At 36.8% G+C, this 26,835-nt stretch overlaps 1 protein-coding gene across 2 annotated transcripts; it reads left to right on the top strand.

Annotated features, from left to right (window-relative positions):
- Positions 1–181: 181 nt before the first annotated feature.
- LOC139114824 (uncharacterized) lies at positions 182–25,372 on the top strand. Of its 2 annotated transcripts, none has more exons than XM_070676768.1 (8): positions 182–407; positions 6,392–6,617; positions 8,919–9,200; positions 9,809–9,871; positions 10,153–10,781; positions 12,663–12,813; positions 15,824–15,916; positions 22,791–25,372. In XM_070676768.1, the coding sequence occupies exons 1-8, from the start codon at positions 297–299 to the stop codon at positions 22,979–22,981; spliced, it is 1,746 nt and encodes a 581-aa protein (XP_070532869.1). In that variant the 5' UTR covers positions 182–296; the 3' UTR covers positions 22,982–25,372. The 2 variants fall into 2 exon arrangements, with proteins under 2 accessions (XP_070532869.1, XP_070532868.1); XM_070676767.1 differs by having other exon boundaries at positions 210–407; positions 6,392–6,616; positions 8,915–9,200.
- The last annotated feature ends 1,463 nt before the right edge of the window (positions 25,373–26,835 follow it).

Genomic DNA, 26,835 nt, shown 5'->3' on the forward strand with positions numbered 1-26,835 from the left:
AAAATATTTGTAGAACACATTTCAACTAAAAGTCATAGAGGGAGAGAATAAATCACCGATATTTTTATTATTTAAAAATATTAATGTGTTTTATATTATGTTAATTAAATATTATGTGTTTTTATACCTGCATAGTTTAAATAAAATTGACTTTTTTGAAGACGAACGACAGTTTGTAAATGCTTCACTAGCGCGAGGTTCCCCATGTTACTATTTTGAGGAGTTCGTAACGAGACCGTCGAGTCGATACTAGTCGTGTGCTGTGGGTTTGGGGGTTTCCCTTCTCAAAGCAAAGCATGATGTCTGGCATAGGCATGAAAGACGAACACAGGCAGCTACTGAGACGTCTAAAGCCTTATCTTGTAGAGCGCTTGGATGCTAAGAAAACGACAGAATACATGCCTGACGTAAGTTGCCCGCATTTTGTTAGTTCCAACTTCCGTGTTGTATTGCCATTTGTAGTATTGTAACGATTATAGTGGCTGAACAGAAATCCGCTTGTCACAAAGTGACCACTCGTTCTGCATATCATAAGTATAACAAGAATTATAAGACTAACTGCCAGTAAGTCGTTGCTCTAAAAAATTATCATTCAAGCAGCCTCACGGTGTGTATGTGTGTATGTGTGTGTGGTCACAGTGGAAGGGTTTACTCCCGGTGCTCTGCCATCTATACTCGTTGCCATCTACACTCCTTTTGACCTTTGACACATGCACTGGCATGTCACTCCATTGTTATGCAAATAACTGTCAGTGTGAGTGTTGATGGCAGTGTAAGGTGCCATCTATGCTCTCTTGCCATCTATACTCCACTTTTATTAACAGAAAAAAATATCGTTTTCCCAATGTTAAAGAAATTGCAAAAGGAAATAAAATGTTTGATTTCATTGCAGAACCCACTGCACACACCTAAGCTTACCAGTTTCCAGATCGGATCTCAATGTACGAACTTCACAGGGTGTACAGTGCATGGGTAGGCCTAGTGGCCCGGGTCCCGTAGCTATACTGGCGATTGGTTGATCCGTGATATTTTTGTTTGAACTCACATTCTGAATTTTGGTAGTTTTTGTGTTGTCAGTCATGTTTTCATTGTTTTTTGTTTTTTTTATTTGTCTCTGTAATGTACTAATACTTTAATATATTTCAGATCCATTTCTAACATTTTTTTCTTGCAAAACGCCCGAAGTGAAAGGCATTGTTTCTAGTTTGTAATCTTGATTATTGAAAGCTGTACTCCAAGCATCCATTTACCAAAGTCGCTGACTGGCAGAATTTGTCAATGATTCCGTTAACTCACAGCAGTAATCGTCTTTATTCACTGTCCCTCTGGTATATTAAAATATGTCAGTGCAGCTTTTACAATCAAGCTCCGTATCGGAAATTCAGTTCAGAACCTATCATATATAGGTAGCAATCGAGTATAGATGACAACAAAGTATAGACAGCAAAAGAGTATAGATAGCAGTGGAGTATAAATGGCATGTACACATGCCCTCTATACTCCTGCCATCTATACTCCGTACAACCATTTCTACCGGCCATACACTATACTTGCCCTTGATTTGTCGAGTCATTGTCAAACTTATTTTCAAAATAAATCCTCGTGAAATATAATGAACAAAGAAATAATGTACCAGCCCCAAGAAGTCTCTTCTCAGTTTTTTTATTTATTATAAAAAAACACCCTCATTGAAGTTTTCATTGTTCTGAATCAAAACAGTATATGATTTAAATGAATTGGCCTTTAGATCAAATGAATTAAGTTTAGAATACATTGTGTACCTTTCAAAAACCTCTCTCTTGTCGTGGCATTGAATAGAAATAGCAACGGAGTAAAGATGGCAATGGAGTATAGATGGCAATGGAGTATAGATGGCAAGTGCACTTGCCATCTATACTCCTGCAATCTATACTCCATCCATTGCCATCTTTACTCCCTGCAACCATGACCATTTCTACTGGCCATAGACTATACTAGCCCTTGATTTGCTGAGTCACTGTCAAACATAATGTCTAAAATAAATTGAATCTTCAGGCCGTTGAGCAAGGCACTTTACTCCTCAGTGCTCCATTGGGGTAGAGGGTTGTGGGTACCTCATCCTGTAAATGGGCTAGCGCCCGTTGGATGATAGACTAAATAAAAATTAAAACAAAGAAATCTGTTTTACTTGTTATAGAAATAAACCTCAGTGAAGTTTTCATTGTTCTGAATCAAACAGTGAATGATTAAAATCAATCGGCCTAAGAGCAAATGAATTCAGTTCAAAATTCATTGTGTACCTTTCAAAACTTCTTTCTCGTCAAGGTTAAAAAATATAAATAGAAATGGAGTATAGATCGATAGCAATTGAGTATAGAAAGCAATTAAGAATAGATAGCAATGGAGTATAGATAGCGATGGAGTATGGATGACAAAAAAGTATCAACAGCAATAGAGTATAGAAAGCAATTGAGTATTGAAAGCAATTGAGTATAGAAAGCAATTGAGTATAGATAGCAATTAAGTATAGATAGCAATGGAGTATAGATAGTGATGGAATATGGATGACAAAGTATCAACAGCATTGGAGTATAGATGGCAATGGAGTATAGAAAGCAATTAAGTATAGATAGCAATGGAGTATAGATAGCATTGGAGTATAGATAGTGATGGAGTATGGATGACAACAAAGTATCAACAGCAATGGAGTATAGATGGCAATGGAGTATGGATGGCAAGTGCACTTGCCATCTATACTCCTGCCATCTATACTCCACCCATTGCCATCTTTACTCCCTGCAACCATTTCTACTGGCCATAGACTATAGGCCCTACTAGCCCTCACTTTGTTGAGTCGTTGTCATGGTTCTGCTTGGGCAAGTCAGCCCGTTCATCGTAAATTCAACTTGTAAAAGATGTTTCCTCCCGATTTTCCTGAGCCGTGTCAAGGGCACAGTATAGATTGAATGCGATATTTTATTTGCATAACAATTGAGTGATGTACCAGTGTATGTGTCAAAGGTCAAACGGAGTGTAGATGGCAATGAGTATAGATGGCAGAACTCCGGCTCCCAATGCAATACTACTGAAGTAGTGCACTGCAAACATTGAGTTAAAATGTTCCACATCCATGTATTCTAAGTCCCCCACTAAAGCTCTAATATGTTGGCATGCCCCATGTTGTTTATGTAGATCTGTTTCCAAATTCACCCCTGACGAATGATTCATGTTGGTCACAATTTTTCTCCTACAGAAATTTCAGCAAATTAATGCATATCTAATGCAACAAGTGTCATACATGTAACATTATTGCCACATAGGGCTGGTAACCTGGAACCCTGGTAACACTTCTGCTGTCCCCTCAGGGCCCTGGTCTTCTTATATTGCACTGAAATAGCAAGGGGAAGCCCAATGAAATGAATTTGTAACTCAGGTAACATTTTACCAGGTTTAACTACCCGTTGAAAATCGTTTTGAGCTATTTTTTAATGAAAGGTATTTGAAATGTGAGAGATTCCATCAACTTTAATTATAGTGATGGTGAATTACCAACAAACATACATGTACAGTGTCATTCATTCTAGAAGATGAAAAAAAATATGTCGTCATCATCTGCAACTGACACAAGTGATAGCAGCTAGAGGATCAATTTCTCAGTTTTTCAGTAAATAAATTGGATATAGTCTGTGTTACAAAACACATATTAATTGGCCATTGTTGGTAACAGCATATACTATTGTTTCCCATAGGCCTGAGATTTGCACAGAACGGTCTGTTTACCTCGGCCTACCGGTCTCATAGAACAATTACATCAGGAATGAGTTCTTCAGTGCATTAAATTTCCACTAATTTCAACCCATACAGAGACAATCAGACCTAAGTGAACTTATTAGAGACAGCTGTTAGCATTAATTTTGAAGTTCATCCTTTAAAATGAGAGACTGAACAAGCAAAATCGAACATTGTTTCCAGCAGCCTCAGAGCTACATGTGATACATTTCTGCTCCAGCCTGTACTATTGAGTGCAAACTTTGGTATTCTGTTTATATAAACGTGCATTAATTAGTCATTTATAAGTATATATCAATATATATTTATCAATTTTCATTTCTGTTTATACCGTGATTTAAATGCAATCGAGGATGAGCTGCATTTTATGTTTCACTGTCCTATGTATAATGATCATCGTCAACACTTGTATCACGAGGTTGAGTTAACAAATCAAGGTTTTTCCTCTTTTGATGATATGCAAAAATTATGTTATCTTATGCTGAATAATGCCAGATTAACGGCAAAATATATCAAGAAAGCGTTTCAGAAAAGACGCAACACTTTATTCAATTAGTTGACGCAGTGTATGCTGCAAATATTTCTTTCCTAAGTTTGTCACGAATGAGATGTTGATTACATTATTTATTAGTTTTAACTCTAGTTCATTATTGTCTTCGTCCTGAGACCCTCTATAGTACTTAATTTTGCTTTATAGTGACTTGTAAGCCCATTGGGCTGGATGACCTCTCATAATGTATGACTTGTAATCAGTTCTTTGTATTAGTGATGTCATAAGTCACTATAATAAATATAACTACTACTACTATACACATTTTTTTATATATTATTTTTTTCTATTTTAAAACTCTTATTGTATATCCATCAGACTTTTCTTGTTATTATAATTCAAATCCTGTGAGTGATGAGATTTCAATAAAGGATAGCATTATGTTGAAACATTTGTTACTGTGTACACTAATTTTATGCGATGTTGATTGCTGTAACTGTTTACTCCTTCTGCCACACACATAATTATCAGGGATTATCCCCATTAGGGAAATCAACAAATAACCCAATCAAAACCTACACTATAACAAAAGAACCAGAGTGGGATTCTCAACCGTTTATTGAGAGACTGTGGTACATGGTATCATTATGTTTCAAGAAGTTGTGTTCAAAGCCAATGTCAAATTGTAAATAGAGGATTTCGACCAAGTATACCCATCATTTATTTGATTGTAATATTCTATATCTTGATTGGCACAACCTGTGCCAATCAATCGCTGTTCGAAATGAACTTGTACACCTGAAAGTCCGAGTGGACAACAATTTCAGAAAATTAATAGTCCCAAGAAGATATCTGAAACAGAGTAAACCAAAGAGCGACACATGATCATGGCAGTCAAACAGGATGCAAGTTCAGGAAATTAGTAGTCCCAAGACAAGGTTTAGTTGTCAATGCATGATCAGGGACTACTGCTAGTTTTGAGCCCTATACATGTAGGGCTGATTTTTATGATTGATTGTTTTTAATGTATAATGATGCAAATCTTATAAAACTGCATGAAAAATGATAAAGTTTGCTTCAGTATTGATACCAAAGCATGGTGTATGGCCTACAGTCATGTAGGTGATAAATAATAATATAAAAGAATGCATTTTCATAACAAAAGAATATGCAAATTATATATTGTTATGTAAATTGGTCACCCTCTTTTTAAGCTGTGGATAATACTGATAACAAATGACTTAAAGCTGTCTAGGCATGTCTTGGCATTTGCTTGAGACTGGCAAAAATTAAAATAAAACTTCATGTACGGTACATGTACTACCTGGCATATACATGTAACGGTATATTTGATTGTATTGCAAAAGATGTTGACTTGCAGCTGTAAGTCATCATACTATGGCTCCCAACAGACAGACGCACATAACCAAGTTTCCGTTAAAGACTTCGTCAGGCAGGGACTGAAATATTTCACTCTCTGTAAATGAGGAATTTTAGACATTGTATGTTACATTGGTACTTGCGTTATTTTTAAAATTCTTCTCATTGTGTTCGAATCACATTGTGGTCAGGCTCCAGCCTACATTTGTGACATGTTATGTCCATATTTACCAGCTAGACCAGGTTTAAGGTCATCTAGTTACTCTTTGTTAGCATTACCGAGTTCAAATTTAATGACATGTGGTGATCAAGCATTTTCTGTTGCTGCACCAGCTCTGTGGAACAATTTACCCTATGATATCAAACAATGTCCAAATATTAATGCCTTCAAATCAAAGCTCAAAACTTACTTATTTAGTGAGGCATTTGCAGTGTAATATGACACTGTTTTCACTTCATGGAAATATTTTTCTTTATGATGAAGCCAAGTTATGTTAATTTGTTATGTTGTTTTTTTTTCCAGTTATGTTTTGTAATGCGCTTTTGATCAGATTACTAGAAAAAGTGCAATATAAATGAATAAATTATTATTATTATTATTATTACTTATTAACAAACTCAAAACAGTACACACTTTATGTATCTTTCAGTAAGTTGATCACTTTTTCTAAATTACATTTGATGTGCATGCTATAGTTAATCAGCTGCTGAATCAACTTGCCTACTGTCTTATGATATTTTATCTCAAAACAGATTTTCAGCCAAGAAGATGAACAATGGATCACTCATATCTTCCTCACACCTCAAGACAGCACACGAAGATTTATTGATTTCTTCCTACGAAAAGGCCCACATGCCTTCCAAAGCTTTGTCAGGGTCTGTGATCAGCTGTACCCTGACATTGCAGTGAAACTTAGAGAAGAAAGTGGACTGCCAACTGTAGCATTAGATTCTAACACTGTGACAGATTATGGAAAAGGTAAGTGTAGTTTCACCAGTGTAAAAGTTAGGGGCCATGGATAATTAAATCATGCGCACAGTAAATGCAACTTCTGTGTTTAGGTACAGGGTTTTGGCTATATTTTAATTACCGTGCGCAAAAATTGCACCATGTAGTTTTCATATCACAACATCTCGCTACACGTTTTTATGTATCGCAAAATATTGCGCTATATTGTTTGGCGTGTACCAGGCCAGTACGGCAATGGCGCTACACCCTGACCTGCATTCCTATGACATACATTTGATTAAATGCACGAGTAAAAAAATGTAACTATTGTTTTTGATACACTGTCTCATTTCATTCTATTGGTTGGGTCGTTGTTGAGTTGGCGCTGAACATAGATTGACTTTAGAAGGTTTTTTGGGGGTGGGGGAGGGGACGGTCGATAGCTTATGTATGATTTCATGGTTACGTAATATAGAAATAACGAGCGACGCGCTGACCATTAACGTTTATTTGTGGGCAAGGGCGAGAGGAAAGCCAAAATTAACAGGGGAGGCTTGCCGAGCCCGTTAATTTGGCTTTCCTCGAGCCCGCGCCCTCAAATAAATGTTAATGGTCAGAGCGGAGTCTGTTATTTCAATTATATTAACAGCAAACCCAAGAAAACCGTCAAAATTTCTGAAAATTTCAGGAGCGAATGACAACTGGGCCCCAGAAACTGAGCAATACGCGACGCACTGTCATGCGCTGTGTAAAAAATTGGCAAATCCGGAGATGTTTTCAGAAAAAAGTATCTCAACTTGACCTACAAGTACTTGATTTTATTTTTTTGATTGATTATGATTTACGTTTAAGCTGTAAAATTACGATACTTTTAGTTGTGTATCTTATTATTCATATTCACGGGCATGTAAACAAATCATTACTGTGTATTTGTGGTCAGTCACGTGGTTCAGCTCGACCAATCAAAATGCGATGGGCAGGGCATGGTAATATAATTACCGATTGTTGGTATGCAGATACAGAATGAGACTTGGTTAGATTTTCGTACTTCCAAACTTTCATCTAGGAGAGGGGAGGGGGTTGAGGCCAAATGCAATTAGTTTTGTTTACTGTGCGCCAAGGCCCCTTAGAGCACATTGGTGGCCTATGCTTGAAATCTTGAATTTTTTTTTATACTTTGAAAGTAGGGTGCACCGATGTTGATTCTTGTCTTTATCAAGATATCTTACATTGTGATGAATCTATGGTGCAAGTCTTCTTTGTATTTGATGAACCAAGCTGTCCTTGAACGTTCTACCAACCTTTATCATATGTAACAATACAGAGAGGTAGACCACTATCTACATGTATAAATCTGATTTTAACGAGATGTTTGCAATTCACTACAACCATTCCTTGACTTATTTATCATTGCATTCAAGCACAGACAGTGAAGCAGAGCAAATAGCTACCTTTCCCGCTGTAAATGTAATAGTAATTCTATAATAGCTGTTGTCCCATACCTCTTACTAATACTTGTATATCAGATCATAGACCCTGTTTTACTCGAAGGTCTATGATCAGACCAATCACCATTAGGATATCTTGTTAAAAATCTCACCCCTCATTGACCACAAATAGGAAACAGTAAGCTCACTATTATACCAAGCAAACCATGGAAAAGAGCGTTGATCACGATTTCAAGTTTGTTACTAAATATAGCTGCACGCGAGCAACGTACTTTGGACAACGCTGCCTAAAATTCAGACAAATTTTGTTGTTGCATGTGCGGCTGTTGTATCAGCTTGTACCGGTAGTGTGAACTATAAATTTATATGAATTAGCCATTGTAACACTAGCAGGTTTTATTTTCGTCGTTTATGCGGAAAATGCAGACAAATATTTATGCATATTAATGAGAGAGAACAGTGACGTCATTTGCGAGCAGTACAATTGTAACATATTTCTGATACGGATTGTAAGATACTTTCTCACTGGTTGGTTGTCTGGCAATATACATGTACCGTGGTACATGTATGCTAAATTTGAACGTAACATTTGCTGTTGGTCAGACTAAGAAAAGATACCAGCAAAGAAGAAACAAGAGAAGAGACATTGCAATATCTGTATTTGATAAAGTCACTTTTACTAAAACAAGCTTAATATTGGCCCAGGGTTATTTCAACGGACCAGGTGTGAAAAATAAATGGAAAGATGGTGAACAGACCAAATATCAACTGTCACTGTCACTGTCATAGACAGGAGAGGCTCTCCTACCACGGTACTGCACCATAGCTCTTCATTCAATCAGTGCCACAACCATACCGGTATATAAATGTACATTTCTTGCAGTTGACACAGTGAATGAAGCCATCAAGTTCATCAGCAAGAGGTTAACAGTTCCTCAGTGCCGAGCCATCTGCCGTGATCTTGGTCTTACACATGTTGAATCTGATACAATAGAGCGTCAATACGTCAATGATGTAGAAACACAGAAGTTTAGGATGTTTTGCAGATGGAAGGAGAAATCAGCAAGCAGGGCTACCATAGACACTTTGAGAAAAGCACTTGATGAGAATCACTGCAGAAACCAGTCAGAAGAATTACTGGATCACTTGGAAAAGAAGGGATATGGTGAGTGAAGTAGAACATTCAAACATTATTATTGAAAATAATTTGTACATCAGGATTCAATGTTTTGGTTGAATGGAAATAATGCACACCAGACAAAACAAAATAAAGCTAAGTCAGTATTTGTTACAAGTAGGTACTAAATGGTTTTTGAACTGCGGTACTATTTATGTTGTATCCTGATGGGAGTAGATGCACACTGTCTAATGCAGACTCTCTTAGAAAGCCCTGTAATGGAACAAATTTAATCAAATATCATTGCATCCACATCTAAATGGAGGTATTGTAAGGCATTTAGAAACACTTACTCTTAAAAGCCCAGCAAGTTTCAACAATACTGATATTTTTTCTATAACATTCAAATTCACAACTACAATACCTGCTTATCTAGCAAAGAAGTCTGTATTCTAAAACTGTTTAATGACTATCCAACTTCAACAGTGTAAAAAGTGCCAAACTCAATGCTGTTTCAATTTTGACTGTGAAACAATGCCCTGCAACAAGGCAATCACTGCTACTATTACACAAAAAATTCACTTGCAAATTCAAAAATAATTTACATGTATACCAATTTATCACTATGTTTTCTCTGGTTTTTGTCACCCACATAGACACAGTTGATAGTACTGCTACTCTACATGGCCAATTACAGAGGCTTGATATCAGTAGTACAGGTATGTTACGGTAATACTTAGCTGGGAATTTTTCTCTCAGGTTTTGCTCTTCTCTAACTCCTGTTATTTGCAATAGGCATTTAGAGTGTCATGAGTGATATATCATAAATTAGTTTCATTTAGAGTACCGTATAATATGCAACAGAAAAGCAAAAACAAACAGTAATTATAAAAGAATAAATTCGGTAATTCTACAGTATTGAGTCTTGAAAGAAGTTTCACAAAACATCTTATTTTGGTAAAAAATATGATTATGATGAAAATAAATATCCCTCTTATAGGTGCACCACAAACTCATAATCTTCAGTCTGTTCCTACAAGTGTTCCAGAAGATGCTTCCAGTGCACAGGGAGCAGTGTCTAGTTCACTACCCTATGGATTCCAGCCAGCACAGCCCAGTATTCAACCATCATCATCTGCAACACCAGCAGCTGTCCCTCAGCCTGGTCCAAATGACCAAACGGGCAATACGCAGCCAACGTTCTGTAATCCACTTCAAATTCCTGTACACATGATGCAAGGTCATAACAATAGGCAGCCAACAGTCCATGGTCAACATCAAATTCCTGTACACATGCAAGGTTATAACCTCCAGATGCCCATGCAAGGTCAATATTCTCTCCAGGCACCTATGTACCATTATGGTCAACCTGTAGCTCAGGGACACATGCAGGGTTACTATTCATCTCCAGCTGCCGTGCAAGGTCAATATGCTACCCACACACACATGCAAGTTCCATGTCAGGTCCAGGCACCAGTGAATCGGAACCCTCCTACCAGTGCAGGCCTAAACCCAGCAATGATTGATGAGCTGAAAGAATTGGATCCTTTTACAGTTGAGGAATTTAACATCTTAGTCACTAGTCTTAAATTATCACAAGAACAAATTCAAGAACTTGAAGAAGATAAGGTAAGAAGTTCCAAAGTTTCAAGAATCATAGATAAATTATTCTTCCAGTCAATTTTTTTTGTAACATTGAAAAGAAAAAAGTGTTTAAAGTTGTTAAATTTGTTTAGAGACAATGTCAAATACCAAAAATTGGTCCTGCTAGTTTTAAGGTTGTTGTTTGACCTAAAGAAAGTTTCTGTCAGAGAGATTGACTTATTCTCTACAAGAATTAATTTTTTGAAAAGTTAAGTGGAAATGTGTACTTTGGATGGAAATTTTCTGGCAACATGCTTACAACTACCTCTACTCAGGTGTGCGTCAAAATACAGACTTTTGACCTTTATTTCATATCTGCTGGATGTAATATATTGTGATGACTGGCTTCAGGGGCTGCACATACCGGGTATGTGTGACCTTTTACTTCTCAGCACCATTCCCTCATTAACTAGCTCACAAGTATCTTATAATTTCCTTGATGTGTTAGCTACTGGCTCAACATGTTTTGCAGTCATCCTACAGTACCATCTCAAGATGACACTTTGCTGGGTTGTATTGCTTCAATTTCTTTATCACTGATCCATCAATGAAACTGTGTTCACTTTGAAAAACTGACATTTGGCAGGTCTGCACAAGGCACCAGCTTTTTTAGTTTTTTTTGTGGTTACATTTTTTCTTCTTTCTAATTCTACTGTTTATGGTGTTGTGTATTAAAGATAAATGGTTCATGGTAGCCAAAATGTCTTGACTCAGTAATGCTCCCAGGTTGCATGTAAAAACAACACTGTGATACATAGTGGTTTTAGGACGAGTTTGTAGTATGATGGTACTATAACTTTAGGGTTAAGTAGTTTTAGTACAAAATGGCATGAAAAAGGTAGTACTTGGAACGAGTTGGTCTTGTTAGGAAATGGTTTTGGGATGAAGTTGTGAGAGCAGCTTGGTTTTGGTGCGAAGTATCTTGACCCCTTAAAGTGTATATACAGACTAAGGACAAGTCTAAACGGTTTTGATACACAAGGTACGGTACATGTACTTATGCTGTGTAGGGCAAGTTATGAATAGACATACGGGTAATCCTAACAAAGCTCTGTACACAATGTATAATTAGACAACCTTTGAATGAGTTCCTAACACCCAAAAATAAGCTATGGTACATGCATGGACAATTGCATCCTACTGTAGTGTGCAAGACACAGCAAATTCTTTGTGGTTGACAAAATACAGAGAAGATCAAAAATCATCACCAAATATGTCATGATATTAAAAGTGGGTTCCCTGAGCATCTCATAAGTCTTGCTTTAGTTTCATAGGATTTTTTCATGAGCATCTATGGTACTTGAGCATTGCAATGGGTTTTTCTGTTTTGTTTTCATTTCTGTTTCCCCAATATGTTAAGGTGTTGTCCCATAAAGCTTACAACCTTTCTACTTCATATTAGTGGAGGCATATTTATGTAAAACTTTGCAGAAGGTTGTCTGATGATGATATTTCTCATTGTAAAGTAATACACACTGATATATCCTACAACAGTGGGATTGTGTAGTTGTATTTTCTTTGACCAGAAGTTAGTGTGAAATAGTTGACCAGACTACGGTACTCTGGCCATTATTCAAATAGATTCTACAACCTTGACCTGACAGGCTGTTGTTTTCTACTAATGATGCAACAGTACATCATACTACATGTCTCTATAGTTTACTTTAGGTGCAGATTTAATAAAGATATTGATCAGAGACAAAAAATATTGATTTTCATGTAGCAATTCTGTCTTTGTAAAGTGAGACTCAGCCTCAGCCTCAGCCTCAGAATCGTGTTAGAATACAGAAGTATAACTATCATTGAGGTATTGTATATCTAGGTTATTTTAGATGTTGTTCTAATCAATATACCGGTATTTCACAGGACAAGCTGTCTGTGTGGAGGTTTTATCAATATTGGTCACAAATGGATTCAAGGTGTCAAGAAAAAGAATTAGTTCGAGTTATAGAGAAAAAATTGGAGAGGGAGGATATCGGAGAAAAGCTGAGAGCCTGCCTCCCAGCTGGAAAGGCAGGTATGTGTGAAGACTTTGTATCAATGTATACTTGCATCATTGTATAACAGCATGGAGAATATGCTCAATCCAAATTGAAAGCATCTTTCAACTACTCTCTAGGTAAAGCCTACACATAATTTAAAACACTTATCTTGTTTTTGAAATGGACATGGCATCTCAAATGTACAAACCTGAGTAGATTGGCTGTGCATTCAGTTCATGTTATATTCCTACATGTGTGTATGATTTCTTTGTCTACCATTTCCACCAATGTACTTTACTTTTTCCATACAGTTTCTGCACAGATAGTGTGTTAGCATACATGTGTACTATAGTCAATGCTTGGTTAGGCTGCGTTCACAAAAAACGGTTAGGGGGGGGGTGGAGGAATTCAGGGGGGGGATTCGAAAATTTTTGGGGTAGTAGAGGGGGGGGACTTGAAAATTTTGCTCTACCTATAGGGGGGGGACTTGAAAATTTTTTGTTCCCTTTTGTGTTTTACATTTGCCAATTCCAAGCTTTTGTAGATAATTCAATGAAAAATGAATACCATTTTTAATGTCATCAAAATGTTTTAATGTTAGAAATAATTTAACAAAATTTAGAACCATTTTGTCACATTTCATGACTTTTATCTCGAAAAAATCTAAATGTGTGATTTGTGTTAAAAAAACAAACTTGAGCCTCGTAACAGGGAAGAAGTTGCAACTGTTAATGGTTTCTGCAATATTCCTATGCAATATAACAACTACAGTTTCTTGCTATCTCCCTACAGCATGCTCAAACATACAATATTTAGTTTGTCGACAAAGCCTGTATATATAAATATAAATATGTATTTAGTGATAATTTAATTGGAGTCCAGACTGACAGTCAGTTGTCAGTGATACAAATGCATGGTACACATAAATAGGCTGTGATAGCAAGCTGAATACTAGACATTTCAACAGGCTGTAGGGAGTAGAACTAGAACAAATTTGTAAAACTGAACAAAAAATATTGCCAAAATTATCAAAGTTAATACAGCTACTGCCTACTGGTAGTGTCACTATCATTAATGCTCTGCTACTGCAGTGTCACTGTCACTGCATACCTGAACACTGACAGAGATAGCTCTGACTCTGATGTACATGGTAGTTGAAGAAGAGTTTGGGTCAAATGACGCTCATGACAGTGAAACATAATTGTACACAAGATCAGGCCAGAGAGCAACACATGCAAGAACACATAGTAATGTTTGAATTCTAGCATATAAGAATAATCAAATATTACAGAAAAAGATAGGGTCACCATGCTTAGTTTTCTAAATTTTCATATTCTTGTTATAAAATGATACAGATGTAAAACTTTGAACAGTAAAGACTAAAAGTAAAAATATTTGACCAAATGGAATTATTTATTTTTTAACCAAATTTGAAATTATTACACCCAAGATTTCAGAGATTAAAACATTTATTTGGTGGAACATTTTAACCTTCCAGTATTGTCAATTTAGAGTAGCATCTAATTCATAGATGTCTTGTAGTTTTGGAAAAATGTTTGGTAGGTCACAGTGCAATATGGCAATTAGCCAGAATTCACAATTTGCCTACTCTCTCATGATTGTCATTTTGTGTGCTCCTCAGCAGGAGCAATTGACCTGGCCAGAGTTGGATTAACTCAAGTTGGCTTTTAGACCAATAAATCTAAAAAAATCACTGATGCATTTAAAGAACTAATTGCCTTGAGAATATGACTATAGTAAACACCTATTGCCTGGTCATGAGGGCTATAGCGCCCGTCTATTACCCCGAGGGGCCGTGTGTTACCAGAAACACATCGCTATTCCCCGAGGCCGTAGGCCGAGGGGTATAGCGATGTGTTTCTGGTAACACACGGCCACGAGGGGTAATAGACGGGCGCTATAGCCCGAATAAAGACCAGGCTATAGGTGTTTTATAACACACCACATGCTCATGTCGTATTGTTATATAGTTTTTAATGTGTTTTGATATTTTGCACCGCAACCATCCATTGTGACAAGTTTACTGTATGGGCGATGTTCCCACAGCGGTTTCACTGAGTTGTACGTGGTACCACTTTCTTTCAAAAAATATTCAAAGCATACCTAGCGACATCCTTAGTTGCACTTTAATCTTTTCCGTCGATGAGCTGTTCACGTTCCTACGCTGTTCGAATGTCGGAAAATGTTGGAAAATCTGTTTTAGAGAATGTGTCGTCACCTATCCCGGACGCACATCACGTTCTAGTCACCCGCCATTGTTGCAAAGCTGCAGACGACACTACGGTCACGTGACCGGGCACTTTTCCAAATTTGGTCACAACTATTTCCCTAGGGAAATAGCTTTTCAAAAATACCCTCTGACGTCACTTTTGTCGATCCGATGGGGACTAGACGTATCTATTTTCTCGTCACGTGACGTTTTCTGGCGAATCGCGACACGGAATGAGCATGTGGCGTGTTATAAAAAGTGCTAATACAGGTAGTGTTGAACACCTGTGAGCGGAACGGTGCAATATGTTTATTTTTTCTGCGCTCACATCCTTTACAAATATGCGGGCCTGTGATAGTGGGGGGGGGGGACTTGAAAAATTTTGACCATATAGAGGGGGGGCATTTGAAATTTTTTTGGGGTACTTAGGGGGGGATCTGAAAAAAAATAAGATTTCAATCGAAATTCCTCCAGCCCCCCCTAATCGTTATTTGTGAACGCAGCCTTACCCATAGTAGTGTAAAATGGGGTACTTGGTATACAGCATAGCAGATCAGTTTCGGATAGGACTATAATGATTGTAAATTTAGAAAATGCACCTATAGGTACTGTACATGTATTTTATACACATCATCAATGGGACATGAATACATCGCACATCATTGATATGACAGTTTTTTGTTGATATGAACAAGAAATCAACAATTTCGTGCTTGAAAGTATATCTCTGATTTAAAAGATGCACAGTTAATGAATATATATCTTGTTATATGAAGCATATTAATGAAACTTGGTAATTTTCTTTCTTTGTCAAGGTCCTAAACAGGATGCCAATAAAAGAGTAATGAACATGAATTATAAATATCGGCGATATTTGTGTATGGCACTGAACATAAAATCTCCTGATGGTAAGTTTTATATACATCGTATAAATTATACATTTACCATAGAGAACAGTACGGTAGAATTTAGAAGCACTGAAGAAAACTATGCGGAATTCTCATTGCACATGATTTACCATACCCAGGTACTGAAAACGGTGCAACTAGCATTGCCTTAAGTGCTTCACTTTTGGACACTTTCAAGGTGCCTATTGTATCATTTCCAGGAGTTATCTTTTGCTTCTAACCTGTAATTGCACTGGCTGTCAGAAGTACATCTAAGTTCATGCTTCATATTGCCACTGGATATTGGGAAAAAAAATTTTGACAGTGCATGAAAATGGTCACTTTTCTGTCATTTGACATACAAGTCATTGGTACATGGTGTAAGGTTTATAATAATGAGGTTATTACAAAACTACTGCAAAGTACGGACCAAACATTTCCCTCCATTTTGTGTCAGTTGATATTCAGCACAAGTGCTCTGTTACATTCTTTGCAGTATTTTATTCATAGCCTGATAATCCCTGATAATCTACTGTGCTGTTTCAGTTGTACACTTGGCTTTCTCTGCGTAAACATTCTAACAAACACTATGGGTAATCATTTCAATAACCACCACAAAGATTGTAGTAATGCATCAAGTGTATGACAGTCAAATAATAAAACACAATAGTAAGAGAAAGAGCAAATGTTTGTTGCCGGCATACGGATGGTGTTCATGACAGTAAAATTGATGATGTCTGAGCCAAAGGCTCAATATTACTGTGATGAGCATCAGCCCAGAACACTGTAGTGGGCTAGGTATAACACCCAAGTCATGTTTGATCTCTCTTTGTTCTGTATCACGGGAGTGAGTCCCTGCCAATCATGATTACTTGATAATACCTAAGGTTGATTTGTAAAACTCACAAGAAATCAATGATAACACATGACGCATAACCTAGTGAAACGTTGATACAATTCACACTACGTCGGTTTTGAGTTATCAGAAAACACGCAAATTTTTAACATCGGTCGCATGAGGGCGCTCGAGATTTCGCAAAAGTGGGGGCTAAAATTACAGTCATGGAGGGAAGTCACAACATCACCCGTGCAGACGTCCACAGAATGAACATGAAAGAGCTACGAGAATTTTAAAAGCAAGGAAGATTCCTCCTTCCAAAGCTAAAAAGGCTGAGTTGGTAGAGCTTGCTGAGAAATCCATTGACCTTGGATTAGAAACCAATGTAAAAAATGTGAAAGAGGCTCCCCACCTACTATCCAAAATGTTTTTTGTGTTGAGTTTGTGTTTCATTCGTTTCGAATATGTATTCCTACATTCTTATCCGATTGTTTGTGTTAATAAAAATGTTTGTTTCGCTTCGGATATATGTAGGGAAGTTTGGATTTGTGTGTACGGTAATGTTTTGTTCGTGTGGGGAAAGCTTATGGCGAGACGCAGCCGGGCCTATGGTGTGACAAAGTTGATAGAGTGGCCCTTTGACGCTTGTGTTTCGAAACCCGAGTGTGGTTTCTCATCAGTCGCAGTGTAGATTCTTTCCTTAGTTTGTGTTTGTGAAAATTTATTTTAATGCATTTTAGTGATCTTGCTCTTCGAGTAGCGAGGCAAGTTCCCGTTTTACATGCGTTGGCGAGACGCCAACATCGAGACTGTTGCTGTTTCGTTTAGCGAGTACGTTGGTTGATCTGGAAGAATTATGCTTTTCGCCCCAGTTGTTGTACTCGAATAATGTCGAATAATGTCGCTCATGCTTATGTTTTGGCGATGTGTCCGTCGAATTTGGCCGAAAACACACAAAACGAGCATTTTTGAAGCAAATTAAGTACCAGGTATGAATTTTGAGAATGATAGGGAACGATCGACGTTACATGATAGATGAACTTGCTAATTTTCACAGTAAAATCGAACGTCGAAGATGACATGGTGGCATAATCCCTATAGTACGGTGGCCCCTACACGCCACGGAACTCTATTACTTTTGAATATAAACTCTAATTTTTCTTGACAATATCTTTAATATTTGTAAGAGATTTTATTTCTCCACCGCAAACTTTTAATTTTGTACGGGCAACTTTATCTTAACATTATCTTAACTTTAACTTCTCGAAAGTACTTTTAGTTTTAACAATAAAAAAATATGTTTCTCAAAAGTATTTTTTATTTTGTAAAACAAACGTAAATTTTTTCAAGATAACAGACTCCCCTACACGTCATGGAAAATTATTACTTTTGAACATAAACTCATATTTCTGGGCAATATATATAATATTTGTAAGAAATTTTATTTCTCCACAGCAAACTTTTATTTCTGAACGCGGAAACTTTATTTTTGGGGTAAACTGTTTTTAAAAACTTTTAACAAAAAACTTCAACTTTTAAAAAATAACTTTAACTTTGAACAAAATATTTGTTTCTCAAAAACGTTTTTTATTTCGAAAAGAAGTAAAAATTGTTCACAGCAAAGTTTCAGATTTTTGCTGAGCGCGAACTGAGTTACTTAAATGACATAACCTTATGTTTTTAGAGCAGAAAACTTAAATTCTTAAAGAAAAGTTTATTTTTCAAGAGTAAAATTAATTTCTTTATGGAAAAAAGATTTTCTCAGAGCAGCAAATTGAAATATAGTGAATGAAACTTTTTTCTCAATGGAGAGAAATTATTTTCTGAAGACAACAAAACTAATTCCTTCAAGATATATTTTCTACATATGAGTGTGGTTTAAGAATTTGGTAAAACTGAACTGAGAAAGAACGAAAAAGGCATGGAAAAGTCAAACTTACTTTTCTTCAGAGCGAAATTTATTTCTGAGAGGAGAAATATTTCATGTGAGGGCGCAATTACCTATAATGCATAGCAAACTCTTTCTAGCGAGAGTAAACATATTTTTGGGAAGAGTAAAACATTTTTCCGACGAGTAAAACTTTATTTTACCGGCGGCGGAAGTTAAAGTATCCCACCATGCAACACCCAAGTTTGATGACCCAGAGTCTCCGAGACAACCATGACTGACTTCATCGGCGATACAGGCACGCTAGCCCTGCCCTAGCTGCAGTACAGTACCTCGAGGTTTTACATGGGTATTTGGGTCGGACGGTTTGCCGTACTGTACTGCAGCTAGCCCGGCCCTACCCTGCCTGCGTACGATGCTGTGTGTTGGGGCCGTATAACGCCGGGAACACACAGCATCGTACGCAGGGCTATGGGCACGGGCACGCAAACAAGTCGGTTCAACCATGGAGGTAGTAGAGAAGGAGTCACAACTGAGATAATTACGTTTATTACTATTGTTCACCATTGGTTAATCCCTTTATGTCCATTGTTTAAAACCCCTTTCCCGCCATCCTGCGTTGCAAACAAGTCGGTTCAACCATGGAGGTAGTAGAGAAGGAGTCACAACTGAGATAATTACGTTTATTACTATTGTTCACCATTGGTTTAATCCCTTTATGTCCATTGTTTAAAACCCCTTTCCCGCCATCTGCGTTGCAAACAAGTCGGTTCAACCATGGAGGTAGTAGAGAAGGAGTCACAACTGAGATAATTACGTTTATTACTATTGTTCACCATTGGTTTAATCCCTTTATGTCCATTGTTTAAAACCCTTTCCCGCCATCTGCGTTGCCGACGGTACCTTCGCAACCGAACCGAGTGAAATTGACCTAGGTTTGCTAATGCGACTCAGTTTCTCCACAGTGTCATAACACATGCGCAAAGACTGTATTTGCGTAGCTTGGGTCAAGTGCGTCATGATAGTGTAAGAACCGACACGTTCCGTCCACAAAAAGTGAAGTTACAAGGAATTTAAGTTTTTCATTCTCAAAATCTTGGTAATTTTAACGTCGTTTTTTATATACTTTACATTCGATCGCAGGAACCTTTCCTTGTTAGAATGAAAGTTCTGATCACGAACTTTTTAATCATGTACTGAGTATGGTGCAGCGGACTGCAGCACTGCCGTGAGCGTGGGTTAAACTTGTAGCGTTTCCCGGGTGTTTATGACGCGACGCCAGGGACGCCATAGGCGACGCTGCGACGCTTTGTTTCAATGCATCGTACGTGTTGTTTTTATATCGCGACCATTCATAAAAGTCATGGATGTAGCAGTTAAAAGCTATGCTTTCTTATTTAACCTTATCATTAATGCCAGTACAACATGATAAAACACGGCAAGAACCAAGAACTGGATTTGGAAAAAGTTGGCGTGTTAACAATGCTGCTCTACGATGTATGTCATTTTTTTTGTAATCGCAAGCTATGATCAACTCAGTTTCCGCGCCTTTGCAGATACCAAAGCTCCCTTCCTCAATTATCTGTTCCTCGACCTCTTTAACATCGTGTACATCAAAATCAGTGGAACGACTCGAACTTCCCGACGCGACGCTTGGACACGTGACACCATGTTTGAAGATCTGTCAACTGCCGAGGGACGGCCGAAACACCCGAACGACCCCGAACGAACTTAATCTTGTTTACTAAATCCGAGAAAACGCGTTCGCAAGTCCCGTTGGTGCTAATGGAGTAGTTTGTAAGGCAAACAGCGGCAAAACACATGGTCCCTTTGATCTCCGCCTAGTTGTGACTCCTTCTCTACTACCTCCATGGTTCAACAGTTGCCACTTGTTTGAGTCCCCGAAGAACGGTTTTGTGTTTGAGTGATTCGTCCTGACTGCAGACGTTGTGCGACGGGATGGACCGACCGCATTGGGTTCCTTCATGCAGAGCTAATGAAGAACCCCAATGCTGTCCCGTCGCACACCGTCTGCCGTCAGGACGAATCACTCAAATATAAAACCGTTCTTCGGGGACTCAGACAAGTGGCAACTGAACCGCGTGCCCATAGCCCTGTGTACGATGTTGTGAGTTCCCGGCGTTATAGTATACGGCCCCAACACACAGCATCGTACGCAGGCAGGGTAGGGCCGGGCTGGCATGCCCGTATCGCCGATGAAGTCAGTCATGGTTGTCTCGGAGAGCAGATCGTCCATGTAGCCCACACGAACACGAACTGTCTGATACTGGCTACCAACTCGGAGACTCTGGGTCATCAAACTTAGGTGTTGCATGGTGGGATACTTTAACTTCCGCCGCCGTTAAAATAGTTTTGCTCGTCGGAAAAATGTTTTACTCTTCCCCAAAATATGTTTACTCTCGCTAGAAAGAGTTTGCTATGCATTATAGGTAATTGCGCCCTCACATGAAATATTTCTCCTCTCAGAAATAAATTTCGCTCTGAAGAAAGGTAAGTTTGACTTTTCCATGCCTTTTTCGTTCTTTCTCAGTTCAGTTTTACCAAATTCTTAAACCACACTCATATGTAGAAAATATATCTTGAAGGAATTAGTTTTGTTGTCTTCAGAAAATAATTTCTCTCCATTGAGAAAAAAGTTTCATTCACTATATTTCAATTTGCTGCTCTGAGAAAATCTTTTTTCCATAAAGAAATTAATTTTACTCTTGAAAAATAAAACTTTTCTTTAAGATTTTAAGTTTTCTGCTCTAAAAACATAAGGTTATGTCATTTAAGTAACTCAGTTCGCGCTCAGCAAAAATCTGAAACTTTGCTGTGAACAATTTTTACTTCTTTCGAAATAAAAAACGTTTTTGAGAAACAAATATTTTGTTCAAAAGTTAAAGTTATTTTTTAAAAGTTGAAGTTTTTTTGGTAAAGTTTTTAAAAACAGTTTACTCCAAAAATAAAGTTTCCGCGTTCAGAAATAAAAGTTTGCTGTGGAGAAATAAAATTTCTTACAAATATTATATATATTGCCCAGAAATATGAGTTTATGTTCAAAAGTAATAATTTTCCATGACGTGTAGGGGAGTCTGTTATCTTGAAAAAATTTACGTTTGTTTTACAAAATAAAAAATACTTTTGAGAAACATATTTTCTTTATTGTTAAAACTAAAAGTACTTTCGAGAAGTTAAAGTTAAGATAATGTTAAGATAAAGATGCCCGTACAAAATTAAAAGTTTGCGGTGGAGAAATAAAATCTCTTACAAATATTAAAGATATTGTCAAGAAAAATTAGAGTTTATATTCAAAAGTAATAGAGTTCCGTGGCGTGTAGGGGCCACCGTACTATAGGAAATAGCCATTTGGTTTCCTGATTTTCTTTTTCTCAGGCATATGTACACATGTCTATGGGGCGCTAGTCCGAGAGCGGAATAAATCACATGTAACTGTGAAAACGGTTAGGTACCCAGCTTAGTTCACGTCGTATCATCCTTATCCATGTCGATCTCAGGCGTTTTTCTTTCTCTTTTGGAGCTGCATTTGAGAATGATAGGGAACGATCGACGGTTACATGATATACAAACTTGCTTCAACAGAGCAGATGAAAGTAGACTAAACTTAGGTTATGGATACGGAGTCTGTGTTATCGCAATGTACGCAGGCTGGAGTCCAGAAAGTAGCCCTCACTTCCGGTCAAAGTAAGAGTGCCCCTTGTGGCGAAAGCTTAAAATCCTTGAATTACTGCATGGTCTTATGGTAACTCGAAACCGACGTACTGTATTCTGTAACATGTAACGTAAAATGCTATTGATTTTAATTTTAAGTTGAGTGATAAAGTGATCCCACTCAATGATCATAATAGGAACTTATATAAACACAAACAATTAAAAATGTAAAATGGTTGTCTTTACAATACCATGATGGCTAGTGATTCTTCAAACTCAGCAGTAACTGCCACTGTTACTGTAAACATATCAACTCTTTTCAATGCACTATTCATCATGATTATTACTGGATAGACTTTGTCACTTTTTATTGAACATTGACAGAATACAAGTAGGATGTCCATAACACATCTCCCATACTACAGTAGATATATAGCATTCCAATCTTTATTTTGAAAAAGCAAACATTACTGAGAATTTGTTGTTGGCTATTTCAGGCTTGCATGACTGGAGGGTTGTTGCTGATGAGTTAGGTATTGAGCCTCTGGTTATGCAGTATTATGACCAAGTACCCAATCCTATGGAAAGAGTACTCTCTGACTGGGAAGTCAAGGAAAACACCACAATTGGAAAACTCTATGATATTCTGGTCAAGCTGGACATGCCACAGTATGCTGATTTTTTGTAAGACAACCGGTGATTCAGACTGTGATCACAATCCCAGTGCATCCTTATGAACACCATAACAATATGCATAAATGCTGGCATTTTGCTAAATACACAGTGAGGTGTGCATTTCATTATTTTATTCAGGATATGATTGCTCATGAAATGAGCAGAATAAATGAACTGCAGAGCACTACCCATTGCAATTGTTCATGTAGGTGAATAAAGTGAACGCCATCTGATGCTAAGACATGCAGGACAATGGATAAATTTTAAAATACTGAAATACAAAGTACAATGGCTTTTACAGCTTGTACCAGAGTGTGGCAGCTGTATTTGAATTTATGTATACATGTAATGACTCTTAGAGTTCAAGATGACTCATTGCACTGCACAAACTATTCATATATCTCTACTGATACATGCAGACTGAAAGTTTCACTTGTATGGGTCACCGCCAACTCTAAAGCAATCACAACTGAAGACACACTGAAGGTTATTGTAGTGAAATGACCAGGTAAAGTCAAAGAAAAAACTGCCCACAATTGGGAAAGCAGGCATCCCTCTAAAACATGCAAAATGAAGTTTAACCTTATTAAAATGGAAAATATGTCCACTGGCAGTTACATAATAACAAACATGTTTTCCTTCACTCCGTGAGCCATATCAACAGTCTTCTTACCCAAGATGCTGTCAATAAACTCAACCCATACGTCAATATGATTGATTTCAACAAGTTTTTTGTTTGGGAACAGCTAGTCAACGCTGCGCCTTCAGATGTGGTTTGTATGGGAGTTAACAGAGACCCATTATTGACTGAACCTCATAATCTAATCTACCTGAAGGGCATGTAAATAATGTCAAATGTAATTTCTTTCACTTTTAAGTCGTAACTTCGAATACATTGATGTACATGTAGGGAGTATGTGTATGAGAAATTTATGTACATATACATGATCATCTGTCAAGTCCAAGGACATTAAAAATTGTGAATTTTCTCAAATTTTATAGACAATTTTTATATGATATAGTGCAAGAATTATGATATTTTGAGAAATGAACTCAATGTACATTGATTACATTTTATAGGAAGTAGTTGATGTGTGTAACATGTAAACACTCATACATGTCAATTTGATACCAGTATGTTCAAGGGTAAAGGTCAATGAGTCTATACAGTAGAAGGTACAAAATCATGAGTTTGTGTAACACAATACTAGCTGAGGCATTCAAAGGATTTCTCAAGGGTAATGAAGTTTTTTGTTATTTTAGTTTTATGCAAGATAATGTACATCACAAAGTACAGATATCGATACTTGGTTGCTGCTCATTGGCTGAATGATATTCTTTACATGTAAATAATCTTAGATTTAGAAATGCATATACAACTTCAAAATTAGTCAAAAACATCAAATAACTAGGTTTTCACACAAGATACTTAACCATCTATGTACAGATAACTATGGTTAGTTTAGTTAACCCCTGTTCTGCAGTTATAATAGTAAATTTTGTTCTCTTTATAATTTCGCTTAAATTTTGAATATATTCTGTACCTGCAATCCCCAAAATCTGCTGGTTCAAAATTTCGAAATTCCACATTATCTGTGTTTCTAGAAGCAGTATCAAAAGTTCTACCAAAATTATGACCAAAATTCATTTGCATTGCCAATTTTATTTGCATTTCATGGATTTCTTTAATCCTATATCTACCGGTACATGTAAATGCTATAGTAGAAACTGTATCAAGTTATACAAGAACAGAGCATGAGTGTGTGACAAACAATCTACTAATCATCTTACAGTCAAAAGTAACAGAGATTTGTACTTCTCCAGTGACAGATAAAAACATAAATAAATGTTAAATCTAGTGACTGCATAGTGTCCCTTTACCTAAAGGTTGCAAGTCATGCAACCTCTAAATGCGAATGTTTCGCATGGAAATTACAGACTTTAATTTCATTACAGTAGAAGCAAATATTTTACATTTTCATTTATGTAAAACATCTTGAATATTGTCATCAAATAACATGATTCAAGTGTGTTGGTTCATTTTGTATTTAAAGATAGTATAATCATGGGCTTCAAGCCTCAAATTATTACTAACAATCTTTGTGCAACAATTTACATTAAATTTTCATCTTTAGTGTTCCATGACAGGTAAGATTTTACATGTCTTTAGCCAAGAATTATGGCTTGAATAGACTTCTTCAGCTTGTTAGAGGGAACTGTGAAGTTTTTCAAGGAAATAAGCTTTTTATGCATGAACTCTTTAGGTTTTTAGGTTACCACAAGATTATTTACATCAGACGCAAATCAACTTAAGAAATCATAAATGAGAAGTGGAATTAAATGATGTGGACAATGTATCTGTTTCAGTATCAATGTTTCAGTAAATTTGATCTGTCATGATAAATATTTGACAAAGACTCATGATTGCTTTCTAAAAGCTATGACCAAAACTCCTACATTGTATCAATGTCAGATTTTTTTTGCAGTCTTTAGCTCCCATTTGCCATATGGCAACTGGCAAAAAGTTGAGAACTGCTGCATGTTTTAAGCTAATTTTTTATTGTAGTGATGCCATACATGTATGTGGTGTACCGTTCATAAAATGAACATGCAGACATTGTAAATATGTAAATGAGGTCGGGAAAAAAGGGGAAAAACAATCAAAAATCAAGAACTCAGGCACTACTCCTCAGATCATTGAGACAGTCATATTTTGTTATTTTATGTATCTTAGGCCAATGTTGATTTGATACCACTATTGGCTGTTTTCTATTTTAAGGGACAAAGTTGGCAATTTTTTCAGGAGTTTTGTGTGATACGAGATACTATTTATATTTTTTGACATGTTGAAAGATACTGAATAAACGGGTGACCATGTATATATTTGATCCTGGTTTTAGACACGATAAATGGTCATGACCATTAACTCATTTTTGCAATGGTTTCATGTATTGTGTCTAAAACCGGTGTCAAATACACGCATGGTCACCCACTCATTCAGTATCTTCCAACATGTCTAACAATATATTATATTAAATAGTATATCGTATCAAACAAAATTCATGAAAGAATGGCCGACTTTGTCCCTTTAATGAGTTTTTTTCTCAATTTTTGCCTTTTTTATCAAAAAAATGTTCATCTCTGAAACCAATGGTCTGATTGCTTTAAATTTTGGTTTGCAGGTTGCTACGGATGACAAAATAGGATTCATTTAAATTATGGTGAACTATGCATGCATATTTGTATTGGTAGGGCAATTTTTACTATTTTTGATCAAAACTTCCTCTTCCTTGATATTTCTTTCAAATGAGCGAGCAAGTACATAGAGGTGACCTGAAGATGACCTAGTAAACTTATAGTGAAGTTTGTATATTTGTATTTTTTTGGCAATTTTTACCATTTTTACCTGTGATGGTATGAGTAAAATTTCAGTTTGAATGGGGAATTAGTTTTGGAAAAGTATATTGAACAATATTCAATCATGGTATCATAGTTTTTTTGCAAAAACCAAGATGACTGCCAAACCATATGTATTGACCGATCCAAACGCCCTTCTCAACCTTGATAGCACTCACACTAGTGACGATATAAGTAAAATTTCAATTATAAGATATTTTATAGATTAAAGTGGATTTTTAGAAAAATCCAATATGATGGCCAAGGTCAGGTGACAGCTAAAATTTTATTGGCAAATATCAGAGAGCAGGTAGTATGTTTGCTAGTACATCAAATTTCAAATCAACCAGACCCTCGGTCACCAGCAGAAGCTATCCTTAGGTTTTGAAAAAAATCTAATATTGCTTCAAGGTCATGTGACAAATTAAAAAATTTAAGTATCAGGTGCACCACCTCTCATTGGCCCTGATT

This window comes from Ptychodera flava, chromosome 16 (assembly GCF_041260155.1).
Source record: "Ptychodera flava strain L36383 chromosome 16, AS_Pfla_20210202, whole genome shotgun sequence".
NCBI lineage: Eukaryota > Metazoa > Hemichordata > Enteropneusta > Ptychoderidae > Ptychodera > Ptychodera flava.

What these genes read in the sequence shown, in the direction of transcription:
- LOC139114824 (XM_070676767.1), top strand. Translation starts at nt 297, where the DNA reads ATGATGTCTGGCATAGGCATGAAAGACGAACACAGGCAGCTACTGAGA. An exon ending in CGACAGAATACATGCCTGAC is followed by an intron (nt 408 to 6,391) that starts GTAAGTTGCCCG and finishes ATCTCAAAACAG; the next exon opens with ATTTTCAGCCAAGAAGATGA. An exon ending in GCTTGATATCAGTAGTACAG is followed by an intron (nt 9,872 to 10,152) that starts GTATGTTACGGT and finishes TCCCTCTTATAG; the next exon opens with GTGCACCACAAACTCATAAT.